The 27,563-nt window shown below is 44.4% G+C and overlaps 1 protein-coding gene across 2 annotated transcripts in view; it reads right to left on the bottom strand.

Annotated features, from left to right (window-relative positions):
* Positions 1 to 27,563, bottom strand: part of LOC140713905 (zinc finger protein 385D-like) — a 677,526-nt gene that overhangs the window by 506,178 nt on the left and 143,785 nt on the right. The window contains exon 1 of one of the 2 annotated variants that reach the window (XM_073024565.1): positions 8,592 to 9,172. The exons of the other annotated variant lie outside the window; for it this stretch is intronic. Coding sequence (XP_072880666.1) covers positions 8,592 to 8,613 — 22 coding nt within the window. The 5' untranslated portion in view covers positions 8,614 to 9,172. Of the gene's footprint in view, positions 1 to 8,591; positions 9,173 to 27,563 lie in introns of those variants that run through there. 2 annotated transcript variants of the gene reach the window in all.

Genomic DNA, 27,563 nt, shown 5'->3' with positions numbered 1-27,563 from the left:
GATATTGCATCTGGATTTAAGCCTCACACAATCTTGGGAAGGATCAGAAATTGGTCTTCCTGTACCTAATAAAGTGGCCACTGAGTGTATGTTGAAAGTTCATAGTTCATGGTATGTTTGTGGTATACAACCCTGAGATTTGACCTCTCACAGACAATGAAACACCGTGGAATCTGTTCAAAGAAAACATCAAACACCCAAAGCACAAAAAAATCCTGCAAACAGCAAAACACAGACAATGAAGCATCAACTCACAAAGTAATTGAAGCAGTCTAGGACTGTTCATTTTCAGCTCAATTCTTTTCGATCTAGCACTGCGTCATTCGATGACTACAGGCCGCAGAGCCAGCCCACGGATCAAAATTGCATAAAATAGCAATAAAAAAAGAGTAACCAGAAACCAAAAATACATATAGCGTTAGCTGCAGAGTCCAACCACAAACCATGCCGATTAAACCTTGCCCAAGACCAAGACTCTGGCGACAGCAAGTGAGAGGGTCAGAGAGACCAGTCAAAAGCAGTCAGCCTCCTCCAGCAGCAGCGGGCGAGGGGGAGAGAACAATCAGATGGCGCTAAACTCCCGCTTGCCTTCAGCTCTCATCCTCATTGATTTCAATCTTCCTTGATGCTTTAATCGGTGAGATTGGTGAGAAATAGAGTCGATCACGGGCTCGCGCCCCGCCTCCAGGCCACACACTCCACTCCAAACCTCACCAAACTCCCTCAGAGACAGCAAGGTGCCAGATCGCTCAATCTGCCCCAGAACACATCATCAAAGTGTAAATCACAGGTTCCAATCACACAGCTGAGTAGCAGAATCATATTTGAAAGAAAGTCTTCTGCTGCTGCAGCCCAATCACTTCATCTTCCAACGTGTAGTTTATTCAGAGATGCTCTTCTGCACACCACTGTTGTAACGTGTGGCTGTTTGAGTTACTGTTGCCTTCCTGTCAGCTTGAACCATCCGGCCATTCTCCTCCGATCTCTCGCATTAACAAGGTGTTTTCACCCACAGGACTGCCGCTCACTGGATTTGTTGTGTTTTTCACACCATTCTCTGTAAACTCTAGGTGTACCTAATAAAGTGGCCACTGAGTGTAAGTCCAGGGTAAAGCCTGATGACAGACAGGGTCTACCTACAAGAATTCCTTCACAGTTCACCTTCTCTCTGATTCCTAGAACATAGAAATCTACAGCACATTCCAGGCCCTTCGGCCCACAATGTTGTGCCGACCGTGTAACCTACTCTAGAAACTGCCTCGAATTTCCCTACTGCATAGCCCTCTATTTTTCTAAGCTCCATGTACCTATCTAACAGTCTCTTAAAATACCCCATTGTATCCAGCTCTACCACTGTTGCTGGCAGTGCATTCCACGCACTCACCACTCTCTGTGTGAAAAACTTACCCCTGGCAGCCCCTCTGGACCTGCTTCCAAGCACCTTAAAACCGTGCCCTCTCGTGCCTGGGAAAGAGCCTCTGGCTACCCACATGATCAATGCCTCTCATGGATTCAGGTAACCCACTGATTACCTGTGGCTGCAATCCCCAGGTAGTGTGGTCAGTGGCCATCAGACTGACGTCTGAATGAAATGCCTCTGACAAGTGGCTTTGTGCTGGGAAGGGGGACTGCACCGATCTGCACGGTTAAACACCAACACAGACGTAATGTGCACACAAATGATAACCTCACAGCAGATGGACTCTACAACACAAGCACAGCGTGACTGGTTGTGGAGATGGTCTAATATTGGAAAGCGAATTCTGAGCAGTTACAAGGGCAGATTAAAATCAAAAGCACCGGATAAACAGGAGATTCTGCAGAAGCTGGAAATCCAGAACAACACACACAAAATGCTGGAGGAGCTCAGTAGCTCAGGCAGCATCGATGGAGAGGAATAAACAGTCGACACTTCATCAGGTCTGGAAACTGGAGGGGGAAGCTGTCAGAACAAGCAGGAGGGGGAGGGGGAGGGGACAAGCTGGCAGATGGTAATAGAGAGCAGGTGAGGGGGGAAGGTGAGGAGGGATTTAGAGATTTTATTTAGCGATACAGTGCGGAACAGCTTCCTTCTGAGCTTCACCGCTCAGCAACCCACCTATTTAACCCTAGCCTCATCACAGGACAACTTACAATGACCAACTACCCTACTAAAGGGCGATGGAACTAGCCTACTAGCCAGTATCTTTGGACTGCAGGAGGAAACTGGAGCACCCGGCAGAAACCCACGTGATCACGAGAACGACAAACAAACCCCTTCCAGACAGCGTCAGAATTGAAGTCCAAACCCCACTTCCCGAGCTGTAAAGGCGTCTTGCTAACCGCTAAGCTAACGTGTTGTCCTATTTCCTAGCAGGATTTCACTGATGAAGCAACAGTGACTGTTTACTCCCATCCATCTGCCCTCTGCACAAGATGCCCATGATTCTTTGCTAGGCCTTTTTGACTAACAGGAATGTGAATGGAAATAAATACTTCACCACTCTAAAACAAAAAGCAGGCAGAACAGGGTCAAGTTCAGACCAGGGTCAAGGTCAAGTTCAGAAGTTTATATTCCTGGCTGATGAGCCAGCACTTACAGGAAGCCTCATCATTAATCAGCACTCAACCTGTACTTTAGCTGTGGAGTGCTCGATTAGGCCCCACCAAGAGGCCTGAGGTCCTGATCGTCAGCCACATTTCTATTGCAACACTCAGCTCAGCCTCACACAGGGAGGTTTTGCAATTAACTTAATGTGTGCTTCTTGGCTCTGGGCCTGTACTCTGGGGGGATCCGAATGAAACATCGAATATTGAAAGGCCCAGAGAGAGTGGATGTGGGGAGAGTGTTTCCTATGGCGGGTGAGTCTAAGACCAGAGGGCCCAGATAGAGTGGATGTGGGGAGAGTGTTTCCTATGGTGGGTGAGTCTAAGACCAGAGGGCACAGAGAGAGTGGATGTGGGGAGAGTGTTTCCTATGGCGGGTGAGTCTAAGACCAGAGGGCACAGAGAGAGTGGATGTGGGGAGAGTGTTTCCTATGGCGGGTGAGTCTAAGACCAGAGGGCCCAGATAGAGTGGATGTGGGGAGAGTGTTTCCTATGGCGGGTGAGTCTAAGATCAGAGGGCACAGATAGAGTGGATGTGGGGAGAGTGTTTCCTATGGCGGGTGAGTCTAGGACCAGAGGGCCCAGATAGAGTGGATGTGGGGAGAGTGTTTCCTATGGCGGGTGAGTCTAGGACCAGAGGGCACAGATAGAGTGGATGTGGGGAGAGTGTTTCCTATGGCGGGTGAGTCTAAGACCAGAGGGCACAGAGAGAGTGGATGTGGGGAGAGTGTTTCCTATGGCAGGTGAGTCTAGGACCAGAGGGCCCAGATAGAGTGGATGTAGGGAGAGTGTTTCCTATGGCGGGTGAGTCTAAGACCAGAGGGCACAGCCCCAGAGTAGAAGGACGTCCCTTTGGAACGGAGGTGAGGAGGAATTCCTTTAGCCAGAGGGTAGTGAGTCTGTGAAATTCATTGCCACAGACAGCTGTGGAAGACAAGTCAGAGGTTGATAGGTTCTTGATTAGTCAGGGCGTTAAAGGCTATGAGGAGAAGGCAGGAGAATGGGGTATAGAGGGATAATAAATCTTAGCTGTTGGCACGACATTATTGCAGCTCGGAGCATTCTGAAGTTCGGAGCTAAATTCCGACACCATCTGTACGTACTCTCATGGTTTTTCCCGGGGGCACTGGTTTCCTCCCACAGTCCAAAGACATACCAGGTAGGTTAACTGGCCATTGTAAATCGCCCCGTGATTGGGTTAGGGTTAACCGGCGTTGTCGGGTGTTGCTGGGGTGGCTCGGCTCAGAGGGCCAGGAGGGCCCACGCCACACTGTATCGCTAAATCAGTAAATAGATAAAGTTGATAAATCAGCCGTGATGACTCGGCAGAGCAGACTCAATGGGCTGGATGGTCTGTTTCTGCTCCTGTGTCTTATGGTCTTGTGAAATCTAGGGTACAAAGTACGGAGTAATACTCTGGTTTTATAAGGTGTATGCCTCATGCAGAAGGGGGCATCTGAGACCTTTGACCTATGATCTGCTCACCCCGTGTTTCCTTCCTTTTAATCTCGAAAAACAGCAGTTCGGAGTTACTAAAAGAAATATTTACACAGCAGAACATTGTGAACTGTTCCATTCCTCCACTTACTAGAGAACGTGCGTTTAAGGTGAGGGGGGTAAAACCTCAAAGGAGATGTGAAGGGAAAGGTTTTTACAGACAGAGTGCTGGGTGGCAGAGGCAGGTTCATTAGAGACTGTTAAGAGATGTTTAGATAGGCACATGGATGTTAGGAAAGTGGAAGATTATGGACATTGCGTAGGCAGAAGAGATTAGTTTAATTGACCATTTGATTACAAATGTAATTGGATCAACAGGCCCTATTTCTGTGCTGTACCTGTCTATGTTCAATGTAATTCTGCTGTCTATTCAACACTGCCACAAACAGAATCTGTACTTTATGCTGCGCGATGAGTCCCGTTTCGATGCTTTGAGTTACTACCCTTCCTTTCCATTTGTACAGATGATGGATGGATTATGCAGTTTACTTTACAACACCACGAACAAGGTTGCAATATTTCAGCTGAATAGAAATCGTTTTTGATGGATGACTAAGTAGAGGATTTTTGCCAGTTATGTAGAGTAGTCTGCAAATGTGAATAGTGACAAGATGACATTTGGTATCTCAGAATACACCTTCTCTTAAAATATCTTTCATTATAGCGTTTAAAATAGCATACCAAAAATTGCTTTCTGGAAGATCACGGTAATGGTCCCTCTCTCAAACTGGAAGTACACTGAGTGGTCACGTTACTGTGCACCTTCTACTCCTCATCCGCTGCTGCTGTAGCCCATACACTTCAAAGTTCAATGTGTTGTGATTCTCTTCTACACACCACTGTTGTGACATGTTATTTGAGTTACTGTCAGCTTGAACCAGGCTGGCCATTCTCCTCTGACCTCTCTCATTAACAAGGCATTTTCACCCACAGAACTCCTCTTTACTGAATGTTTCTTTTTCATACCATTCTTCATAAACTTTAGAGACTGCTGTGCAAGTAATTCCCAGGAGATCAGCAGTTTCTGAGATACTCAAACCACCCCATCTGGCACCAACGATCATTCCACGGTCAAAGTCCTACAGATCACATTTCTTCCCCAATTCTGATGTTTGGTGTGAACAACAACTGAACCTCTTGACCATGTCTGCATGCTTTTATATATGGGGTTGCTGCCACGTGATTGGCTGATTAGATATTTGCATTAACGAGCAGGTGTACAGGTGAGCCTAATATAGTGAGCACTCAGTGTAGAACAGTACGGCCATGATGTTCTGCTGAATAACAGTATATAAACCTCCATAGAACATTACAGCACAGAAACAGGCCTTTTGGCCCTTCTTGGCTGTGCCGAACCATTTTTCTGCCTAGCCTCACTGACCTGCACCTGGCCCATATCCCTCCATACCCCTCTCATCCATGTACCTGTCCAAGTTTTTCTTAAATGTTAAAAGTGAGCCCGCATTTACCACTTCATCTGGCAGCTCATTCCACACTCTCACCACTCTCTGTGTGAAGAAGACCCCCCTAATGTCCCCTTTAAACCTTTCCCCCTTCACCCTTAACCCATGACCTCTGTTTTTTTTTCTCCCCTAGCCTCAGTGGAAAAAGCCTGCTTGCATTCACTCTATCTATACCCATCATAATTTTATACACCTCTATCAAATCACCCTCATTCTCCTACGCTCCAGGGAATAAAGTCCTAACCTATTCAACCTTTCTCTGAAAGTCCCGGCAACATCCTTGTAAACCTCCTCTGCACTCTTTCAACCTTATTAATATCCTTCCTGTAATTAGGTGACCAAAACTGCATACAATACTCCAAATTCGGTCTCACCAATGTCTTATACAACCTCACCATAACATTCCAACTCTTATACTCAATACTTTGATTTATAAAGGCCAATGTACCAAAAGCTCTCTTTACTACCCTATCTACTTGTGACGCCACTTTTGGGGATCCCTCTGTTCTACTGCACTCCTCAGTGTCCTACCATTTACCTTGTACGTTCTACCTTGGTTTGACCTTCCAAAGTGCAATACCTCACACCTCCTTCATGATCAATCTAACCCTTTCCTCGTACCCAGCCCATAACCCTCCATTTCCCATATATGCTGCTAAAATGAAGCAACGATCCATGTCATTTTATTTATGTAACTCCTAACCATTTCTCTCAGCTCTCGGTATTGAACAGATTTCAAAACCACGATCCTCCAAATCACTTTGTGTCACTCAAAATTCTGCAACTTAATCCTTTCTTATTTCTTATCAAAGGGTGATTGTGGACGGGCTGGCGTTTGAACTGACCTAATATCCACACTATTCTTACACAGCTGTGAGTCTAATCAGCCCCAAGCCTTCACCCATATGCCTGCCCAACAAATCAAATTGAGGTCTACAAGTGGCAAGCGGGCCAGACTATCCAGAAGGCATTTAGGCATCTGACCTCCAGCTGGATTCTGACTTACTTGCTGGTGTGGAAGTCAGGAACGAGCTGACCCCGCTCACTGCAAATAGCTAATAGTTCTCTGCCAAGTAACACAGTCTGGGCCGAGATGTTTATTTTAATAAATAACTCATCTATGAATTCTGACTTGCATGTTGGTGTGGAAGTCAGGAACGAGCTGACCCCACTGACTGCAAATAGCTGATAGTTTCTGTAGAGTAACACGGTCTGGCCCAAGGTGCTTTATTTTAATAAATAACTCATCCATGAATTGTCACCATCCATGTATGAGAGGGCAAAGGTTATTTTACAAGCAGCAATAGTCAATACAAAGATTGAAGTCACAGGCTAATGTCTGGAAACTGCCCTGTACACAAAATTCTGGCAGTTAGCTCACTGAATGTGTAAAGAACTTTTAAAATCAGGGTCAGTGACAACGTAAGTAATAGTAAATAGAACATAGAACAGTATAGCACAGTACAGGCCCTTGTGCCGACCTTTCAACCTATTCTAACATCAATCTAACCCTCCCCTCCGACATACCCCTTAATTTTTCCATCATCCATGTGCCTACCTCATAGTCTCTTAAATGTCCTTAATGTATCTGCCTCTATCACCACCCCAGGCAGGGTGTTCCACATACCCACCACTCTGACACTCCCCTGTACTTCGCCCCAACTATTCCCTTCATATTAGCGCAACATGAGGAGTCGTTATTAAATAAAGAATACAATAGACAAATAAAAATACAATTTCTCAATGATAAAAAACACTTGAAAATAATATACTTTTAAATACTGTTAAAAATGTCTCCAATTATTGACAAATTAGGAATGTGAGTGTCAGCAACCCAGAGCTTTGAAATCAATAGCAATGGCTCTCTAAGTAAATTTATACTAAACCCCTACAAGAGGTCATTTGGACAATGGCATTAAGTAACAAAGCAGTCCACCAGTTATCAGCTAATCGTTACTCTTTTTCATTAGAAGGGAAATAGAATCTGGTGAAGAAATTCAATGAGGCAAAGTTTAAAATCCCTACATTGTATTTATTTTACTAAATTCCTCATTTTTAAAGTGGCGCTATCATCATAACAAAACTCTTAATGAACATATTTTTCAGTTGAGAAGGTGAGAGAGAAGCAGGAACCTGTCACTTTTCCCATCGAATTTCCATTTGCAGTCAACACGTTGGTGTGATTCAGACCTTCCAGCTGCAAGGTTATGAAGGATGGAAATGATTTCTCAAATGCTCTTTGTGCACATGTCCTTTCAAAAATATTATTTTAAATTTTCACAAAAGCATCCTGAAGTGCAAATTAAAGAATCAAAGTTGAATTCTATTTTAATTAATTCTGATCTTAAACATTCTGAATACTTGCAGGGCAATTAAGAGTTAAAAGGCTGAAACTGTTCGAATTAATACTGTTTCATAGGCAGAGCATCGCGACCGCACACATTTGTATTGTGCGGTAGCTCTGATAAATGCAAACAATTCACAGCACACAAGACATTTGGTGTACTGTTATGCAAGCAATAAAATTCCATCACATAGAAATAAGAAAACATCTTAAGTATGTTTTTTTTATTGTGACTTTCTCAAATGTTCTACAAGAGTTGAACATGGTGCTGAATACAGTACTTTCAGCTCTCCTCTCAGATGGTTAATGGCATATGAAATACTACAAACATGTCTTAAGGAACTGTGCTTTTCAGGGGCTGTTTGAGAGAAAGAAAGACTCTGATGTGAGTATTGACGGTTGGTTTTAACAAATCTGATTATTTTTTAATCTCCTCCACCCTATCCCCTTTAGAAATGACTGGGAATCCCAATAAAACTGCCCTGGTACATACAGTACAGAAATCTATTCACCATCATTACGTATTCCTTTTAATCGAGCCCAACAGTGGTTCCTGCTAAAATGCAGGCATTGTAAATATTCTGACAACATATATCAATATCTTTCCTCAATCATGTATGGTTTCACTGAATTAACACAAACTCCAAATCTTATTAAAAGATTACAATGTTTTCAAATCCAAAAAGCAAGTTAACACTTACCAATATACATGATGGCCTTCATGAAACATAGTTTTCAAATCCTACAGTTTTAAATCTTTCCAGTATCTCAGGCAGAACCCGTCATGTGAAATGCCAGAGTTTAATTTTCCATCATCCTTTTGACAGTTCAGATTCAGCATATTGCCTGCATGCCCGGCAAATTCCTTGTGTGATTAGTGCCTAGTCTGTTAGCAGAGAGCACTGCTCATACACTACTTTGTGAAATCTGACTCCACCTTCTGATGTTCTTGATGTCCCTCTGACATCAGTGCTGAGAGCGGCCCGCAGGTTTCTTCGCACCGATTAGCCTGTCCTGTGAAGCTTGAAGCTTCCTTCCTGATCAGATTGGAACTAAGCAGCTAATATTCTCTTCCACATCGTGCATTTTCCCTTCACTTTTTATTCACCTAACGAAACATCAGAAAATTGTACAATCAGTCTCAAACATTAAGAAATGACACGGGTGGGCAATAATGCCCCCTAGACAGAGCAGAGACAAACTGCTGTAGTTACCAAGCTCGCACCATCATACTTGTGAGCTGTAGCTTTTCTGTGAGTTTGTGATGAAAGCAGCAGCATGCACTGGTGCAGCACCACTCTGTCATGCCGCAGCGGGGTTGGGGGGGAGTTCACCGCTGCAGTTTCATGTGTCAACTGCAGAGACTGGATTGGACATCAGGACACAGGGTAATGCACTGAACTGTGGAAGAGGGAAGGGACGAAATTTCAGAGCCCGAGATTCAGAAAGTGAGCCAATAACACTGTTCTTATCTGCCTCCTAGTGGTCAGTTCGAGAATTACTTCCAGCTCTTCACCTCTTCCACCTATCCCATCCCAGCTTCCCACTTCATTCCCCCTCTCCTGGCCTCAAGGTTCAAAGTAAATTTTATTATCAAACCACATATATGTCACAATATACAACCCAGTTTCATTTTCTTGTGGGCATACTCAAAAATCTATAGAATCTATTGTGACTATAACAGAATCAATGAAAGACTGCCCAACCAGGGCATTCGACCAGAGTGCAGGCAACAAACAACACAAATGCAACTAAATAAGCAATGAAGATTGAGAACATGAGGTGAAGAGTCCTTGAAAGTGAGTCCATGCATTTTGAAACATTTCAGTCACAGACATAAGCGTAAAGTGCCTATCACCTGCTAACTTGTACTCCTCCCCCTTGCCCCAATTTCTTATTCCGGCCTCTTCCTCCCTCCTTTCCATTCCCAAATGAAGGTCTCAGCCTGAAACGTCAGCTGTTTATTCCTCGCCTGGCCTGCTGAGTTCCTCCAGCACTTTGTGTGTGTTGCTCTGGGCACTGCAGAATCGTTCTGTATTTGTGTTGCTGAAGACCAGCAAGGGGATTAAAAGAAACAGTTCCAGAGATCAGACTAAGATAAAATAGTTCAGTTCGTTTAATTATTATTAAACCTTATATGAATACCTATGAATACAGCCAAATGAATCAGCTAAAATAGAGTATATAAAATAGTTAATAGATAATCAAAAATAGACTAAATTAACTTTATTTGACACATTACAGTGAAATTTGATGTAGAAGCTACAGCAACTGTTAAAATACACTTGGACAGGTACATGGATGGGAAAGGTTTATGGGCCAAATGTTGGCAAATGGGATTAGATGGGATAGGGCATGTTGGTTGACATAGACCAGATGGGCTGAATGGCCTGTTTCTGTGCTGGATGACTCTATAAGCTAATCTTTATTATCATATATAAGTGCTGAATTCAATGTGGTTTATGATTACAGATTAAAAGATTAGCTTTATTTGTCACACGTGCATGAAAACATTGAAATAAACAGTGAAATGCTTCCTTTCTGTCAACAACCAACACCGTCTGAGGATGTGCTGGAGGCAGCCCACAAGTTTGCCATGCTTCTGGTGCCAACATTGTGTGCCCAAAACTCATTAATCCTTCATAGTCGTACATCTCTGGAATGTGGGAGGAAACCACAAGGTCACGTTGATTAGATAGATAGATAGATAGATAGATAGATAGATAGATAGATAGATAGATAGATAGATAGATAGATAGATAGATAGATACTTTATTCATCCCCATGGGGAAATTCAACTTTTTTTCCAATGTCCCATACACTTGTTGTAGCAAAACTAATTACATACAATACTTAACTCAGTAAAAAATATGATATGCATCTAAATCACTATCTCAAAAAGCATTAATAATAGCTTTTAAAAAGTTCTTAAGTCCTGGCGGTAGAATTGTAAAGCCTAATGGCATTGGGGAGTATTGACCTCTTCATCCTGTCTGAGGAGCATTGCATCGATAGTAACCTGTCGCTGAAACTGCTTCTCTGTCTCTGGATGGTGCTATGTAGAGGATGTTCAGAGTTATCCATAATTGACCGTAGCCTACTCAGCGCCCTTCGCTCAGCTACCGATGTTAAACTCTCCAGTACTTTGCCCACGACAGAGCCCGCCTTCCTTACCAGCTTATTAAGACGTGAGGCGTCCCTCTTCTTAATGCTTCCTCCCCAACACGCCACCACAAAGAAGAGGGCGCTCTCCACAACTGACCTATAGAACATCTTCAGCATCTCACTACAGACATTGAATGACGCCAACCTTCTTAGGAAGTACAGTCGACTCTGTGCCTTCCTGCACAAGGCATCTGTGTTGGCAGTCCAGTCTAGCTTCTCGTCTAACTGTACTCCCAGATACTTGTAGGTCTTAACCTGCTCCACACATTCTCCATTAATGATCACTGGCTCCATATGAGGCCTAGATCTCCTAAAGTCCACCACCATCTCCTTGGTCTTGGTGATATTGAGACGCAGGTAGTTAGAGTTGCACCATATCACAAAGTCCTGTATCAGTTTCCTATACTCCTCCTCCTGTCCATTCCTGACACACCCCACTATGGCCGTGTCATCAGCGAACTTCTGCACATGGCAGGACTCCGAGTTATATTGGAAGTCTGATGTGTACAGGGTGAACAGGACCGGAGAGAGTACAGTTCCCTGCGGCGCTCCTGTGCTGCTGACCACTGTGTCAGACCTACAGTCTCCCAACCGCACATACTGAGGTCTATCTGTCAAGTAGTCCACTATCCAATCCACCATGTGAAAGTCTACTCCCATCTCCGTTAGTTTGTGCCTTAAGATCTTGGGCTGGATGGTGTTAAAGGCACTAGAGAAGTCAAGGAATGTAATCCTCACAGCACAACTGACCCCCTCTAGGTGAGAGAGTGATTTGTGCAGCAAATACGTGATAGCATCCTCCACTCCCACCTTCTCCTTATACGCAAACTGAAGAGGATCCTGGGCGTGCCTGGTTTGTGGCTTCAGATTACGTGTAAACTCCTTATAGACTGCGTTGGGAATTGAACCCAGGTTGCTGATTCAGACAGAACAAACACGCTCAGTAATCTTATTTCAGACCCAGAAATGCAAAGCAATCCTCCCACGTACAGACAATGCTACTGACAAGGGGCCCGAAGCACTGTTGAGGGTCCCTATCACCCATCCCACAATCTCTCTGACCCAGGAGGGAGGCACAGGAGCATCAGGACCAGGACTGCAAGACTGGGAAACAGCTTCTTCCCTCAGGCTGTGAGACTAATGAATACCCTGCCACCACCGAGTTTGCGTCAGTAGGATTGCGAGCTGTTTACCATGTACCTGTGGCGCACACTACATGCACTTTGAATTATATTTTATTACCTTACTTGTGGTAATGTTTTGTTTTATGTGCTGTGTGTGATATATGTATTATGGGGGCACCATGGTCTGGAGGAACAATGTTTCATTTGGTTGTATACACATACCGTCAGCTGATAATAAACCTGAACTTGAACTTGATATTGCCCACTGCACCAAAACCACCTCATTTACCACTCAGTAGCTCTTGTTAATCAGGAAACAAAGAGAACAATTATATCACAAGCAAGAGAAAATCTGCAGATACTGGAAATCCAAGCAATCATATCTTTCCCTCACTCTCACAGCTTTAGCTAACACAGCTACTCAAAGATCAACATTTAAAGTAAATGCATTACCTAAGTACATATTTGTTACCATATGCAACCCTAAGATTAAATTTCTCTCCGGCATACTCAATACAATAGAATAATAACCATAACCATAAATGAAAGACCACACTAACTTGGGCATTCAACCAGAGTGCAAACTACTACAAATTGTACAAATACAAAGGATAATAACAAATAAATAAGCAATAAATACCAAAAACATGAGACAAAGAGTTCTTGAAAGTGAGTCCATAGGTTGTGGGAACATTTCAATGACGGGGCAAGTGAAGTTATCATTTTTAGCTCAGGAGCCTGTTGGTTGAGTAGTAATAACTGTTCCTGATCTTGCTGGCATGACTCCTGAAGCTCTTGTACCTTTTCCCTGATGGCAGCTGTGAGAAGAGAGCATGTCGTGAATGGTGGGGGTCCCTGATGATGGACGCTGCTTTCCTGCGACAGCGTTTCATGTAGATGTGCTCAGTGGTGGAGTGGGCTTTACCCGTGATGGACTGGGAATATCCACTATATTTTGTAGGACTTTTCATTCAAAGGCATTGGTATTTCCATACCAGGCTGTGATGTAGCCAGTCAATACACTCTGCATTACACACCTCTAGAAGTTTGCCAATGTTTTAGATGCCATGCCAAATCTTTGCAAACTCCTAAGGAAGTAGAGGCAATGCCATGCTTTCTTCATAATTGCACTGAAGTGCTGGACCTCTGAAATAATAATAACACCAGCAACATTATCCAAATGTTCGCTCTTGCAAATCCAGGTGTGTACAACAGAGTAGTGCCCGGTCCATTGAGCAGGAGGTTACACCATCTTTTGGTACGAAGATGATTCAGTCAGTGACCCCAGACAGGATAAACCCACATCGTAGCTCAGTATCGTCATAAATAATATACATTCCCAAATATCACTGTCCCTTACTGCATTATCTCAGGTGGTATGGTAGCATAGTGGTTAGAACAATGCCTTACACTACAGATGTCCTGGGTTCAATTCCCACCACGGCCTACAAGGAGTTTGTACGTTCTCCCCCTGACCAGGTGGGTTTCCTCTGGGTGCTCTGATTTCTTCCGACAGTCCAAATACGTTTCGGTTAGAAGGTTAATTGGTCAATTGTCCCGCGATTAGGGCCAGAGAGCCTGATCCACACTGTACCTCAATAAATAAACAGATCTCTCCTATTTTAAAGCTGAGAGTGGTGAAAGCATACAGTCCAGAGTTCCTGAACCGCAAAGAGTCATAGAGCACTACAGCGCAGAAGGAGGCCATTCAGCCTGTCTATTCCATGCTAACCTTGTTTTCTGCCTAGTCCCATATACCGGCATCCGGACCATAGCCGTCCATACCCTCCCATTCGTGGACCTATCCAAATTTCTCTAAAGTGTTACAATTAACTTGCATCCACGACCTCTAGTTCTAGTCTCAGTGGAAAAGTCTGTATGTATCCACACTATCTATACCCCTCATAATTTTGTACACCTCCCTTTAGAATGGGTCTTTCCAAACTTTTTATATACCATTAACCAAGAGGTCTGTGGACCCCAGGTTGGGAATGTAGGGTGTAACCAGAATGGGGAATGGGAAAAGAAAGAAAGGAGGGAGAAGGTGGGTGCAATTACCATAAGTTAGAGAAACTGATCTTCATGCCATCAGGTTGGAGGTTACCCAGATGGACAATGATGTGTTTCTCCTCCAACATGAGTTTGGTCTCGTTGTGGCAGCGGAGAAGACCATTGACGGAAAGGTCCGACTGGGGATGGGAAGTGAATTGAAATGCGTAGCCACTGGGAAATTCTGCCTTTTGCAGATGATGGAGCGAAGGTGCTCGATGAGGCGGAGCTCCAATCTGTGTTGGGTCTCACCAATGTAGAGGAGGCTGCACCGGGTACAGCGGACGATCCCAACAGACTTGCAGATGAAATGTCACCACACCTGGAAGGGTTGTTTGGGTCTGAGAAAGGTGGTAAGGATTAAACCAGCATTTCATGGTGGTTAACATCAAGATCAGCCTGTTCTGCATTCTTCGAGCAACTGTTTACTGCATGTAAGCTGAAGTCCTCACAAAAACAGCATACAACAATCATGCACATAAATATGATTATCATTTTAGCATCCACAGCCACTTGTAGCACCCAAATATAACAGCTAATAATCTCAATTCCCCACTGGCTATCTGCCATTGATTGAGTACATTATCGTTTAAATTGGACTGTGATATCATAGTTGTCACTCATTGCCCTATATTCCAATATTGTATTTATAAAATTACATTTAGCACATGTGAAAATGAATCCATTTAGTTTACAAATTGAGAAATAGACTAAATTTAATTTGCAACTGTGTTTATGGATCGAGTTTGATTTACTTTTGAACCCTGCACAAGAAATGAATTTGGAAAATATTTGCGCTAAATGAGGAAGCGTTCTTAAACAGAATTATTTGATTTCTTTTCAAATTAAACTTTGCTGAAAAATTTAATAATTGCTTTGGTGAATAATAATTCAATTCAGGATACAATTGGCCCAATATCTTGTTAAATTTATGAGGGAACAGTAACTTCTACACAGAATAGGTTTTAATATGCTAAAATCACATTGGCAGCAGTTAAAGTCAAAATCATTAAATCAGAAATGTGTAAAACCTTCAATATGTATAAGCAGTTGAGTTTTATCTTGCCACCAGCTTGTCCATTAACTTCCTTTTGCAGCCATCAGGCAAGAGGTACAGAAGCCTGAAGTCCCACACCACCAGATTCCTACTTCCCTTCATCCATAATTGAGCAGAGATTTGATAGAGGTATACAAAATTACAAGGGGTATAGATAGGGTAAATGCAAGCAGGCTGTTTCCACTGAGGTTGGGTTGGACTACAATCAGAGGACATGGGTTAAGGGTGAAAGGTGAAAAGTTTAAGGGGAACATGAGGGGAAATTTCTTCACTCAGAGGGTGGTGAGAGTGTGGAACGAGCTGCCAGTGCAACTGGTGCATGTGAGCTTAATTTCAGCGTTTAATAGAAGTTTAGATAGGGACATGGATGGCAGGGGTATGGAGGGCTGTAGTCCAGGTGCAGGTCAATGGGAGTAGCCAGTTTAAATCCTTCTCCACAGACTAGATGGGCTGAAGGGCCTGTTTCTGTGCTGTATTTCTCTATGATTCTATGACTATAGTTGACTTTTTGAGCCAAAACCCTTCAGGACTGGAAAGGAAGGGGGAAGCTTAAATAGTTCAGCATAGACTAGATGGGACAAAGGGCCCATTTCTATGACGTTCTTTCCTTTGACTCTGTTCAGTTATTTTTAATTGTCCCTTGTAAATTGAAGCCTTCACTGCAATGCGTTTATAAATCAAAGACTAACACAGTCCGAGGATGTGCTGCGGGAGGCCTACTAATGTCAGCCTGTTTCTGGCACCAGCATAGCATACGCACAACTTATGAACCCTAATCCTTACGTCCTTGGAATGTGGAAGGAAACTGGAGCACTCAGTGGAAATCGACACTGTGATGGGGAAAGCATACAAGCTCCTTACAGACCCTGGCGGGAATTGAACCCAGATCACTGGCACTGATTTATAAACCCCCTCAACCCCATATTCCTGTCCTTTCCCCACAAACTCTGACACCCTGACTAATCGAGAACCTATCAATCTCTGCTTGAAATATACCAACGACTTGGCCTCCTGTGTCAATGAATTCCACAGATTCACTACCCTCTGGCTGAATCAATTCCTCCTCATCGCTCTTCTAAAGAGACATCCTTGTATTCTGAGGCCCTAGACTCACCCACTATAGAAAACATCCTCTCCACATCCACTCTATCAAGGCCTTTCAATATTCAGCAGGTTTCAATGAGATCCCACTCCCCTATTCTTCCACTTCAGTCAGCACAAGCCCAGAGTCACCAAACACTCCTCATAATTAACCCTTTCATTCTGGTGAACCTCCCCTGGACACCCTCCAATGCCAGCACATCTTTTCTTAGATAAGTAGTCGAAAACTGCTCACAATACTCCACGTGAGGCCCTACCAGTGCCTTATTAAGTCTCAGCGTTACATCCTTGCTTTGTTTTGGACTATTCCTGCAACCTCAATAGGGCAAACAGGACTGGTAAATAGCTGGTCATACTAGTCCACATTTTACTGTTCTAAGTTACTTTCTTTTCGTTCACGAAACTCCAGCAGAGGTCAGATTGAGATTCAGAGTCAGATTTCTTTGTCACATGTACATGGAAATATACGGTGAAAAGTGCCGTTTGTGTTAGCAACCAACACATCCAAGGATGAGTTGAGGGCAGCTCGCGAGCGTTGCTGCACGTTCTGCTGCAAACATAGCTTACTCACAATGTTTATTTCCTAATAAAAACAATGCCATGGTTTTCAGAGCATTACGGCTGGAATTTGTAGTCAACAGCTCAGTCCTAGATCACAACAAACGATCAAAGATCTGTGGATATGCAGTCACTTGTAAATGCCCATCAACCGATGCAATTTTTATCTCAGAATTCTACCATCTGCAGTGTTTTGCCTTTGCGGGTAAATTGAGTGACACAGGGCTGGGGGGGGGGGGGCATTGCTGGTTATGTGTACAAGATAAACAGTAATTCTGCAAGTTCAGACCTTTCCAATAGCCTGATTTGGAAACCCTAAAGACGACTCAGGGATTTCCCAATAGCCAGGCACTCAAATAACAAAACTTAAAATTCTCAAGAGAGAGGAAAGGAACTTCAGAATCCTTATGCACATTTATTTTCACATTTACTGTGACAAATTCTGAGATATAATTGACATTAATTATAAATCTATCTTTTTCAAGAGTTCTGTAATTGTAAAAATGCTGAACTACATACAGTGTGTATCAGGGTGGTGGGGTAGAGATACGTCTCTATCAAAGGAGGTGTGAGGTGCTGCTTCCCTCCACTAGCCTGCAGGTCACCCTTGGACAAGGTGTAGCACCTGCTCAGCCCCCCAGTCAGGGTCACGTGAAGCTCTGGGAACAGGCAGTGGATGTTCGTATGAGCAGCTGAAACGGCTGGGGTCACCCATCTTGTAAAGGCACTGGCCAGAAAAAGGCAATGACAAACGACTTCTGTAGAAAATTTGCCAGGAACAATTATAGTCATGGGATCATGATCACCCACATCATACGACACGGCACACGATGATGATGATATATGTATGATATAGAGTTTCCAGATGTAAGAAAAATAATAAAATTGTCATTTCAACCAGAGAACATATTTTTCGCACAATACAGAACTGTAAGAACATAGAACAGGTTTTCACAAGCATTAAAAATACCTCGAATGGATTACATGGAAGAGGGGCGGTTAGCGTAGCACCTTACAGAGCCAATGATCAAAAGATGACGGTTCAATACCCGCTGCTGCCTGTAAGGAGTTTCTATGTTCTCCACGTGACTGCGTGGGTTTCCTCCGGGTGCTCCCACAGTCCAGGGACATACTGGCTAGGGTTAGTAAGTTGTGGGCATGCTATGTTGGTGTCTGGAGTGTGGCCACATTTACAGGCTTCCCCAGCACGTGTTCGGACTGTGTTAATCGTTTCACCAACACATTGTACTGTATGCTTTGACTTACACGTGACAGGCAAAGCTGATCTTTAACAACACTACATATAAAGGCCAAATGATAAAAATAGGGTACCTCTATCTTTACTATCTCTATTTTTCCCTTGAAGGGTTCTTTTGAAGACCCTGACCTGGAGTTACACACTGACTGCGGTTCTTTGCAGGAATGGGACCTGCTCTCAGGGTCTCATGACCGTCCGCTATTCGATATTCCAAGGACGCGGCCTAGAAGATTAGCTCTCCTTTGAAGTTTTGGGATTTCGTGGGCGGACTCGAGGTCGGTGCCTCTGCAGCAAATCGGTGAGTCGTGGGAGACGGTAGGTCTCTGGCTGTGTGCCCAGAGACCCAAGTTCTTTGGCACAGAGCTCGGAAAAAGCCACACAACAGACTTTTAACATCGTAAACCAGCAAGTTGTTTGATATGTCTCCCCTCTTGCTGTGAAACAGAGACACCTCTTTTTCCCTTATCGAATTACCGGGTGAACGAGTAGTCTTTGGGGTACTGCAGGTCTGTGTCTTTATTGATGCTTTGCTGCACGCTTGAGTGCTCGGTGGGGGGGGGGGCACCGATGTTTTTTTGCTGGTGGGGGGGGGGGGCACCGATGTTTTTTTGCTGGTGGGGGGGTAGTTGCTTTGCTGCTGCTTGTGTGTGGGAGGGGGGAGCTTGGGGGGCTCTGGGGTTCTAACATTTAACTGTCATTCATTCTTTGGGGCACTGCTCTGTCTTTCGTGGGTGGTTGCGAAGTAAAAGCATTTCAGGATGTATATTGTACACATTTTCTCTGACAGTAAATGTACCTTTGAGACCTTTGAAAAGTGGTCAGCACAATGCTTTACGGTTCCAGCAACGCAGGTTCAATTCCCACCACTGTCTCTAAGGAGTCTGTACGTTCTCCCCATGACCATGTGGGTTTCCTCTGGGTGCTCTGGTTTCCTCCCACAGTCCAAAGACGTACCAGTTGCTGGATGGCATGGACTGAAGGCCCAGTAGGGCTATTCCATGCTGTATCTCAATAAACAATTTATTTAAACTTTATATTATACATAATTTTTACAAAAAGAAAACACAATTAGATCAAATAAAAACAAGATCTATCTTCATGCAAAGTGGTTATAGAGTTGCTAAGCTGTGGTGATCTGTATTTTCAAATCAAATCAAGTTTAATTGTCATTCAAACCATTCATGGATACAGATAAATGAGACAGCACTCCTGTGAGGCCAAGCTGCAAAAACATACACACGCATTCAAAATAACGAGGAAGGTAAAAAAAAACATAGTCACGTAAGAAAATAAATTTTTAGCCCAAGCTCTTGAGCGACAAGTCCCGCAAGTTGAGGGTTTCCGGCAGTTTGGCCTGTAATTCCAGCAATTCAACACTGGAGGGCAGCACTGATGGGAGAAGCCAACCTTGGATGCCACGCTACAACACAAGCCCGAGTACTGCGGTCTAGTCCCAGCTACGACCAAGGTGACTCTGTTGCCTCGCCACCAAACGAGGGAAGCAGACCTATGGTAATCAATGTCCTACAGGGTCTTGCAATCGCAAAAGAAATGTCCAAACATCACTTGCCTTTATGCCAACTCAAAGACACCAAGTAGCCTCCGAGTAGCAGGCAGCAGCACAGCCCACCCAGGTCAGCAATCCGGCTCCTCCTGTGGCCCGACGGCCCGGCTCGAATCCCCCAGCCTGACAGCCTGTCTTGAACACTCCAACCCGATGACCTGATTTGACATCCTCAGCTTGATGGGTGATTTGACCTCCCTAGCCAATGAACCGACTCAGCTTCTCTGAACCGCTGGCCAGCTACTCCAAACAATGGGCAGCTTACTGATCCGGTGGACCGGAGTACAGGCTGTTACTGGAGTAATGAATAGTCATACTACATATAAAAACACACTTAACAAGAAATAAAGCACCTTGGGTCGGCCCCCCGAGAGGCCACTGCATGTAAACACGTTGTCTTCCCATCGGAATGTGGCGACTGGTTCAATTTGCTCTCTGTCCGATGTTGGCCCTTAAGCTGAGCAATCTGCCCAATCATTCCAGAGCGAATCAGAAAATCCCAGCTTTAATTCTAAACAGTTTTAAAACAAAACTTTAAAATTCACTTTAAAAGTCACTGATGCTCTAAAGTGCTTGTTATTTTCAAAAAAAATTAAACTTCCACCCTTTCAAAGTTCAAAGAAGTTCAAAGTAAATGTATTAATAAAGTACATTTATGTCACAATTTACAACCCTGCAATTAGTTTTCTTCCAGACGTTCACAGTAGAGCAAAGAAATACAACAGAATCAATGAAAACCTGCACACAAAGGACAAGCAACCAATGTGCAAAAGGAGACAAGCAATGCCAATACAGATCATTAAAAATAACGATGATAATAATAAACTGCAGAAAGTACTGAGTGAAACCGGAAACAATCCAACACAATTCCGGATCCTGCAGCAGTTTAATTCAATCTGATTACCTACACAGCCACAATAAACATCATTCACCAAAATCTTGCTTTTTAATACAAACTCATAAAAGACACCATGCCTTATTATAAATACAAGCCTGATCTAGTTTTAGAGTCAGAGTGCTATAAATTACATTATGACTGAACCACAGTAAGCATCCCGATCGAATAATGCAGGATAAACAAGCAAGACCAATTTACTTACCAGATATCGTCATTCCAAACACACAGAAATCAATCAGAGTAAAGTGCCAGAAATATGCTGAATTAAAAGAGGAAATTGAAAGACTATGGAACATGAAGAGGATATACCTTGTCCCAGTGCTAATATTGGGGCAGACAGAGGAAGAAATGGGCAGACAACATTGCAGCGTGGACCAGAGAGAGCTTTACTGCAGTCCAGGCATTTGCACAACCATGAGAGATGTTGTGCTAACCCCATGACCCAGGCGGGTGGAAGGATCCATATCCAAAGTGGTAATATCTCCAACTGGAATCATCGCCCAAGTCACTGCACAATAGCATTAAACAATTAGGTCTACACAGCAATAATTAAGAAAATCTTCAGAGTCACAATACTAAAGACCATAGAATAGTCCAAAAACTGCTAGCAACTGAGAAACCAGTGTGCTTGGCTATGCCTGTACCTCAGGTTTTACCAGCTTGAGCTGAGAAAAATAAAAATACAACAATAAAAACAACAACAACAATAATAATAAAATAAACAAACAAATAAATAAATAAATAATATTGGGAACATGAGCTGTGGAGTCCTTGAAAGTGCAGAATCGATTCGGGCTGAGATGAGTGACGTTATCCTCTCTGGTTCAGGAGCCTGATGGCTGAGGGGTAATATCTGTCCCTGAGCCTGGTGGTGTGAGTCCTGAGGCTCCTCTACCTCCTCCTGATGGTAGCAGTGAGAAGAAAGCGTGACCTGGATGGTGAGGTCCCTGATGATGATGCTGCTTTTCAAAGGCAGAAGAAAGATTCAAATGAATTACCTTCAGTAAGACTTGCGAGAGAAGCTGGTCGAGATGACTGTGTTTACTTTTCTGTGTAAGTTCAGTACCTTGGCCAATAATAATGAAACTTGTGATTACAAATAATCATACTGGTAGCTGACTGAGTTTCTACAGTGAATGAAAATACATTCTAAACTCTGTGTCCCGAGTGGGCCAGGCTGTGTTTTCACATCATGGTGATTGGACAGTCACCAAGCAGTTGTTTTTAGTACTGCAGATAAAGATTAAAACAACCTCAACTAAATCAGAAATCTTTTCAGCAAAGGCACCTTGTAATGTGCCACTGAGATTCAAAGGTGTTCAGATTCAGAATCCTGATAAATGATTCTTCACATTCCCGATATACAATCTCAGCCTGCGACGTCGACTGTCTATTCCTCTCCACAGATGCTGAGCTCCTCCAGCACTTTGTGTGTGTTACTTCAGGTTTACATTTAAATTCATCAAAATGTAAGCACATCGAAATGTACAGAGAAATATGTCTTTGGTGTTAACAACCAACACAACCTAAGGAGCTGCTGGGGGCAGCCCACAAGTGCCGCTACACATTACAGCACCAACATAGCATTCCCACCATGCTCAGCAGAACACAGGACACAACAAAGCAATAAAACAGGCCTGTCTCCTTCTTTACAACCACACACACACTCCTCCAATCCCAGGACAGGTCTCCAGCCCCACAATCTCCAGTCTTCAGGTTGTAATATTGACCCCCAGACTAGCCGATAACAGAACTCAAGGCTCGCTGACTCACTGGCCCTCATGCCTCCTGCTCTTATAGACATCCCATCCTGGGACAGCTCAACATCCATGGGCAGCCTTCATCACAAGTCCATGTTACAGGCTTGCAACTGCAGAAGGCCCGAACTCCGATGTGCTTAATGTCCTGTCCACATCGCTGGCATCTCGAGCGCAGAGACTCCAGATACCCTACATCACCCTCCAGATACCCTACATCACCCCTCCACATCGCTGGCATCTCGAGCGCAGAGACTCCAGATACCCTACATCACCCTCCAGATACCCTACATCACCCCTCCACATCACTGGCATCTCGAGCGCAGAGACTCCAGATACCCTACATCACCCCTCCACATCGCTGGCATCTCGAGCGCAGAGACTCCAGATACCCTACATCAGCCCTCCACATCGCTGGCATCTCGAGCGCAGAGACTCCAGATACCCTACATCACCCTCCAGATACCCTACATCACCCCTCCACATCACTGGCATCTCGAGCGCAGAGACTCCAGATACCCTACATCACCCCTCCACACCGCTGGCATCTCGAGCGCAGAGACTCCAGATACCCTACATCACCCCTCCACATCACTGGCATCTCGAGCGCAGAGACTCCAGATACCCTACATCAGCCCTCCACATCGCTGGCATCTCGAGCGCAGAGACTCCAGATACCCTACATCACCCCTCCACATCGCTGGCATCTCGAGAGCAGAGACTCCAGATACCCTACATCAGCCCTCCACATCGCTGGCATCTCGAGCGCAGAGACTCCAGATACCCTACATCACCCCTCCACATCGCTGGCATCTCGAGAGCAGAGACTCCAGATACCCTACATCACCCCTCCACATCACTGGCCTTTGAAATGGAGCACAGAGCCTCCACATCCATGAAACTAAATCCTAACTGGTGATCTGCCAAGGATTTGTGGAAATGGGATAAAAACAAAGGTGCTACTATTCTTACTTATGTAAAGATGGCAGCCTTTGCTATTGACTGAGAATGCGCCCAGCTGAACGGTTTGCTGCAATTTACTGTAGAATGTTGTACATAATGAAGGCCAACATGGTGGGTTAATAATGAAAGGTCTCAGTCTGAAATGCCGGGCACAGGAGTGTCTGGACATAGGGTGACTGACAGGAAACGATAAAGTGGTGGTGGTGGGTGGTGTGGAGGGCTGGGTTAGAGGTGGAGGTGTTGATCAGCCTTACTGCTTGGGGAAAGTAACTATTCTTGAATCTCATAGTCCTGGCCTGGATACTGCGTAGCCTCCTCCCTGATAGGAGTGGAACAATCAGTCCGTCAGCAGGGTCACTTCTGGTAAGAGTCACCTCGACATGAAAGCTGACGTAAATAACATGCCATTTGGTCGATCACTCCTAAAGAAAGACAGAATAATCTGCTTCCTCACGGGCTCTGTGCCACTTTCATAATCTCCTGCGGTAAGACTTTCTAGTTATGCTCTGTGATTCCAGAAGGTAATTAGACAATTCTCCAAAGTGCTCACTCATCTGCAACACTGGAGACATGAGGGTGGTTCCCTAAACTTGGAACAACAAGTAACTATTGTGCACTGTGAGATACTTTATCTTCCCTCTCCCCTTGTAACCTTAGAACCTTCAACCTAGAAGGCACGAGACCAACTCCATTTCATCAGGAGTGTGAGGGGACTTGGTATGTCACTTCTGGAGTTGTACCATGGAGAGCATTCTAACTGGGTGCATCACCATCTGCTACGGAGGGGCCACTGCACAGGATCAGAAAAAGCTGCAGGAAGTTGTAAACTCAGCCAGCTCCATCAAGGGTACTAGCATAAGATGTCAAGGACGTCTTCAAAAGGCAATGCCTTAAATAGGCGGCATCCAGCATTCAGGACCCCACCAGCCAGGACATGCCCTGTTCTCATTGCTACCATCGAGGATGAGGTACAGGAGCCTGAAGACATACACTGTGTTAGAAAGCTTCTCCCCCTCTGACATCAACTTTCTGAATGGACAATGAACCCATGAACACTACCTCACTGTTTTTTTCATTTCTGCTTTTGCTCTCTTTTTGCTCTACTTATTTACATTAATTATATATATATTTCTTTTTGTAACTTTGCATTTGCAATGTACAGCTACCACAAACAAATCTCACAATATATGTCAGTGAAACAAAACCTGATTCTAATTCTGATTTATTGAGACCACATGTGAAGTAGAAAATCAATGGAGGATTAATTGTTTTTTTTCTACCAAGAGCTCGTTGCACATGGGGTGAAAGGGTTGTCCAGGGAGGGATAGTACTTCTGGGCTTGTCATGTCCATGCTGGGATAGCTCACTCACCTTTGGGTCCCATCAGAAACTCAGATCTCACTCATGGCTCCAAGTAGCTGTTTGCGTGTGACAATGGCCACACCCCAGTACGCTGCTTCGAGGGGTGGGCTAAACCAGGTGAGGGCAGCCAACAGACCAGTGTGATAGAGAAATGTCTGTCCTAGCATGCAAAGTCAGCTGTAGTGGATAAGATCCATCAGCCAGGAAGGTAGCACCTCAATGTCTGTGGAGAGTGAAGGGCATCACAAAGTACGGAAGTCATGGTCATCTCTTGCAGCCAAGGAAGTCCCCAGTTTGTGACAAAGTCATTGGACCTAGACTTCTGAGGCTGTGAGAGTGGAACCGCCCCAGTGAACAGCTTTTCCACTTCAGAAACTCAAGTCCCCTGTCATCATTGGATGCGAAGGACCATCACCACAGTTGCACATAATCACTAATCTGGAGGATTTACTTTCCTTCTCATCTTCAGTTTCACATCCGGCTTTTTAATGTTTAATGAGGCCTCTGTCATTTGAATTCCAGACTCTGTGACCATTATAATCACAAGAGATTCTGCAGATGCTGGAAATCTTCAAAGTAAATTTATTATCAAAGTATGTTTATATCAGCACACACTACCTAGAGATTTATTTTCTTGCGGGTATTTACAGGAAAATAAAGAGATATAATAGGATTTATTAAAAACTATAAATAACTAAGACTGCCAAATAACCAATGTGCAAAAGAAGACAAACTGTGCCAATAACAATAAAAAAAAGTAGTTAAATAATACTGAGTTGTCGGGACCTTGAAAGTGAGGGCATAGGCTGTGTAGTCAGTTCAACGTTGAGGTGAGTGAAGTTGCCCACAGCAGTACAGGAGCCCGACCTTAAGCAACACAGACAAAATGCTGAAGGAACTCAGCAGGTCAGCAAACATCTATGGAGGGGAATAAACAGCAGTGATGACAGCAGTTGTGTCATCGGCAAGTTTATAGATAGCATTTGAGCTGTGCTTAGGAATGCAGTCATGGCTGTAGGGAGAATAGAGCAGTGGGCTAAGCACACATCCTTGAAGTGTTGATTGCCATTGAGGAGGAGGTGTTATTTCTGATCTGCACAGACTGCGTTCTCTCGATGAAGGATCCAGTTGCAGATGAAGGTGCAGAGGTCCAGGTTTGGGAGCTTGTTGGTTACTACTGAGGATATGATGGTGTCGAATGCTGAGCTGTCATCAATAATAAACTGTAACGTCGGCCAGTTAAAAACAATGTCACACACGTTGTCAGTGCAACAACACCTTCATACTCACTGTCGGTAAGACCAAAGAATCAATTGTGGATCTCGGGAAGGGGAAATCGAGGAAACACACACCTTGTCCTCATCGAGATGTCAGCAGTGGAAAGGGTGAGCAGCTTCAAGTTTTGAGGTGCAAACATCTATTCTGGGCCCAACACAACAATGTAATCATGAAGACTCGACACTGGCTATACTTCACTAGGAGTTTGTGGAGATTTGCCATGTCAGCAAAGACTCTTGCAAATTTCTACAGATGTACGGTGGTGAGCATTCTGACTGGCTAAACTACAAGCTGTATGGAGGCACAAATGCACAGGGTCTGCAGAGGATTGTAGATTTAGCCAGCTCCATCACAGGTACAAGACTCTCACTGAGGACATCTTCAAGGAACAGCTTCCACCAGCAGCCATTAAAACTGCAGCTAATCAAATGTTATACACAAGAGATTCTGCGGATACTGGAAATCTAGATCAACACACACAAAACACTGGGGGAACTCAGCAAGCGAGGCAGCATCTACGGAGGGGGATAATAGTCGATGTTTTGGGCTGAGACTCTTCCTCAGGAGTGGAAAGGAAGGGGGAAGATGCCAGAATAAAAAGGTGGTGCGAGGGGAAGGAGGATAGCTGGAAGGTGATAGGTAAAGCCAGATGGGTGGGGAAGGTAAAGGGCTGGAGAAGAAGGAATCTGCTAGGGGAGGAAAGGGGAGAAAGGGAAGAAAGGAGCACTGGGGGGGGAGGGGATAGGCAGGTGAGAAGAAGAGGTAAAAGACCAGAGTGGAGAACAGAAGAAGAGTGCTACCCAGATGGAATATGAAGTGTCACTCCTTCACTTTGAGAGTAGCCTCATCGTGGCAAAAGAGGAAGCCATGGACCGACATGTCAGAGTGGGAATGAGGAGAGGAATTAAAATGGTTGGCCATCAGGAAATTCCACTTTTGGTGGATGGAGTGAAAGTGTTCGGCAAAGCAGTCCCTCAGTTTACGTTGGTTCTCCCCACGGAAGGATAGGCTTCATGGGGAGTACAGGATACAATAACCGACCCCAACAGGCTCGCAGGTGAAGTGTCGCCACACCTGGAGGGACTGATTGGGGCACAGAATGGAGATGAATAGGTATTTCTGTCACTTACAGGGATGTCTGCCAGGATCTCATCCCTGTAACTAACATCATATGTTGTTATCTTTGCATAAAACTTTGTGTAAGAGGAGGAGAATTGAATTCTCTCTGAAGATCTACTGTATTAAAGGATCTTGATCTGAAACGTTGACTTTCCTCTCCATTGGCGCTGCCTGACTTGCTGTTCCTCCAGCATTTTGAGGATGCTGCTTTCCCATTCTTGCCTCTCTGTACTGGATAAAGCCTTTTATATCTCGTGTGGCTAGTCACAACAGGGACTAGATACTGGGCAACAGCAGGCCCTAAGAGAGCCACAGATCTCAGGGGTGGCCACTGTAGTCAGCATGAGCTGATGGGTTGGTTTATGCAAAGGGCTTGTATCTGTGCTCTATTGCTCTATGACTCTAGGTCAGGGGTTCCCA

Source organism: Hemitrygon akajei, chromosome 20 (genome assembly GCF_048418815.1).
Source record: "Hemitrygon akajei chromosome 20, sHemAka1.3, whole genome shotgun sequence".
Taxonomy (NCBI): domain Eukaryota; kingdom Metazoa; phylum Chordata; class Chondrichthyes; order Myliobatiformes; family Dasyatidae; genus Hemitrygon; species Hemitrygon akajei.
The sequence above is the reverse complement of the archived record's forward strand: the minus strand, read 5'-3'. Positions and strand labels throughout refer to the sequence as shown.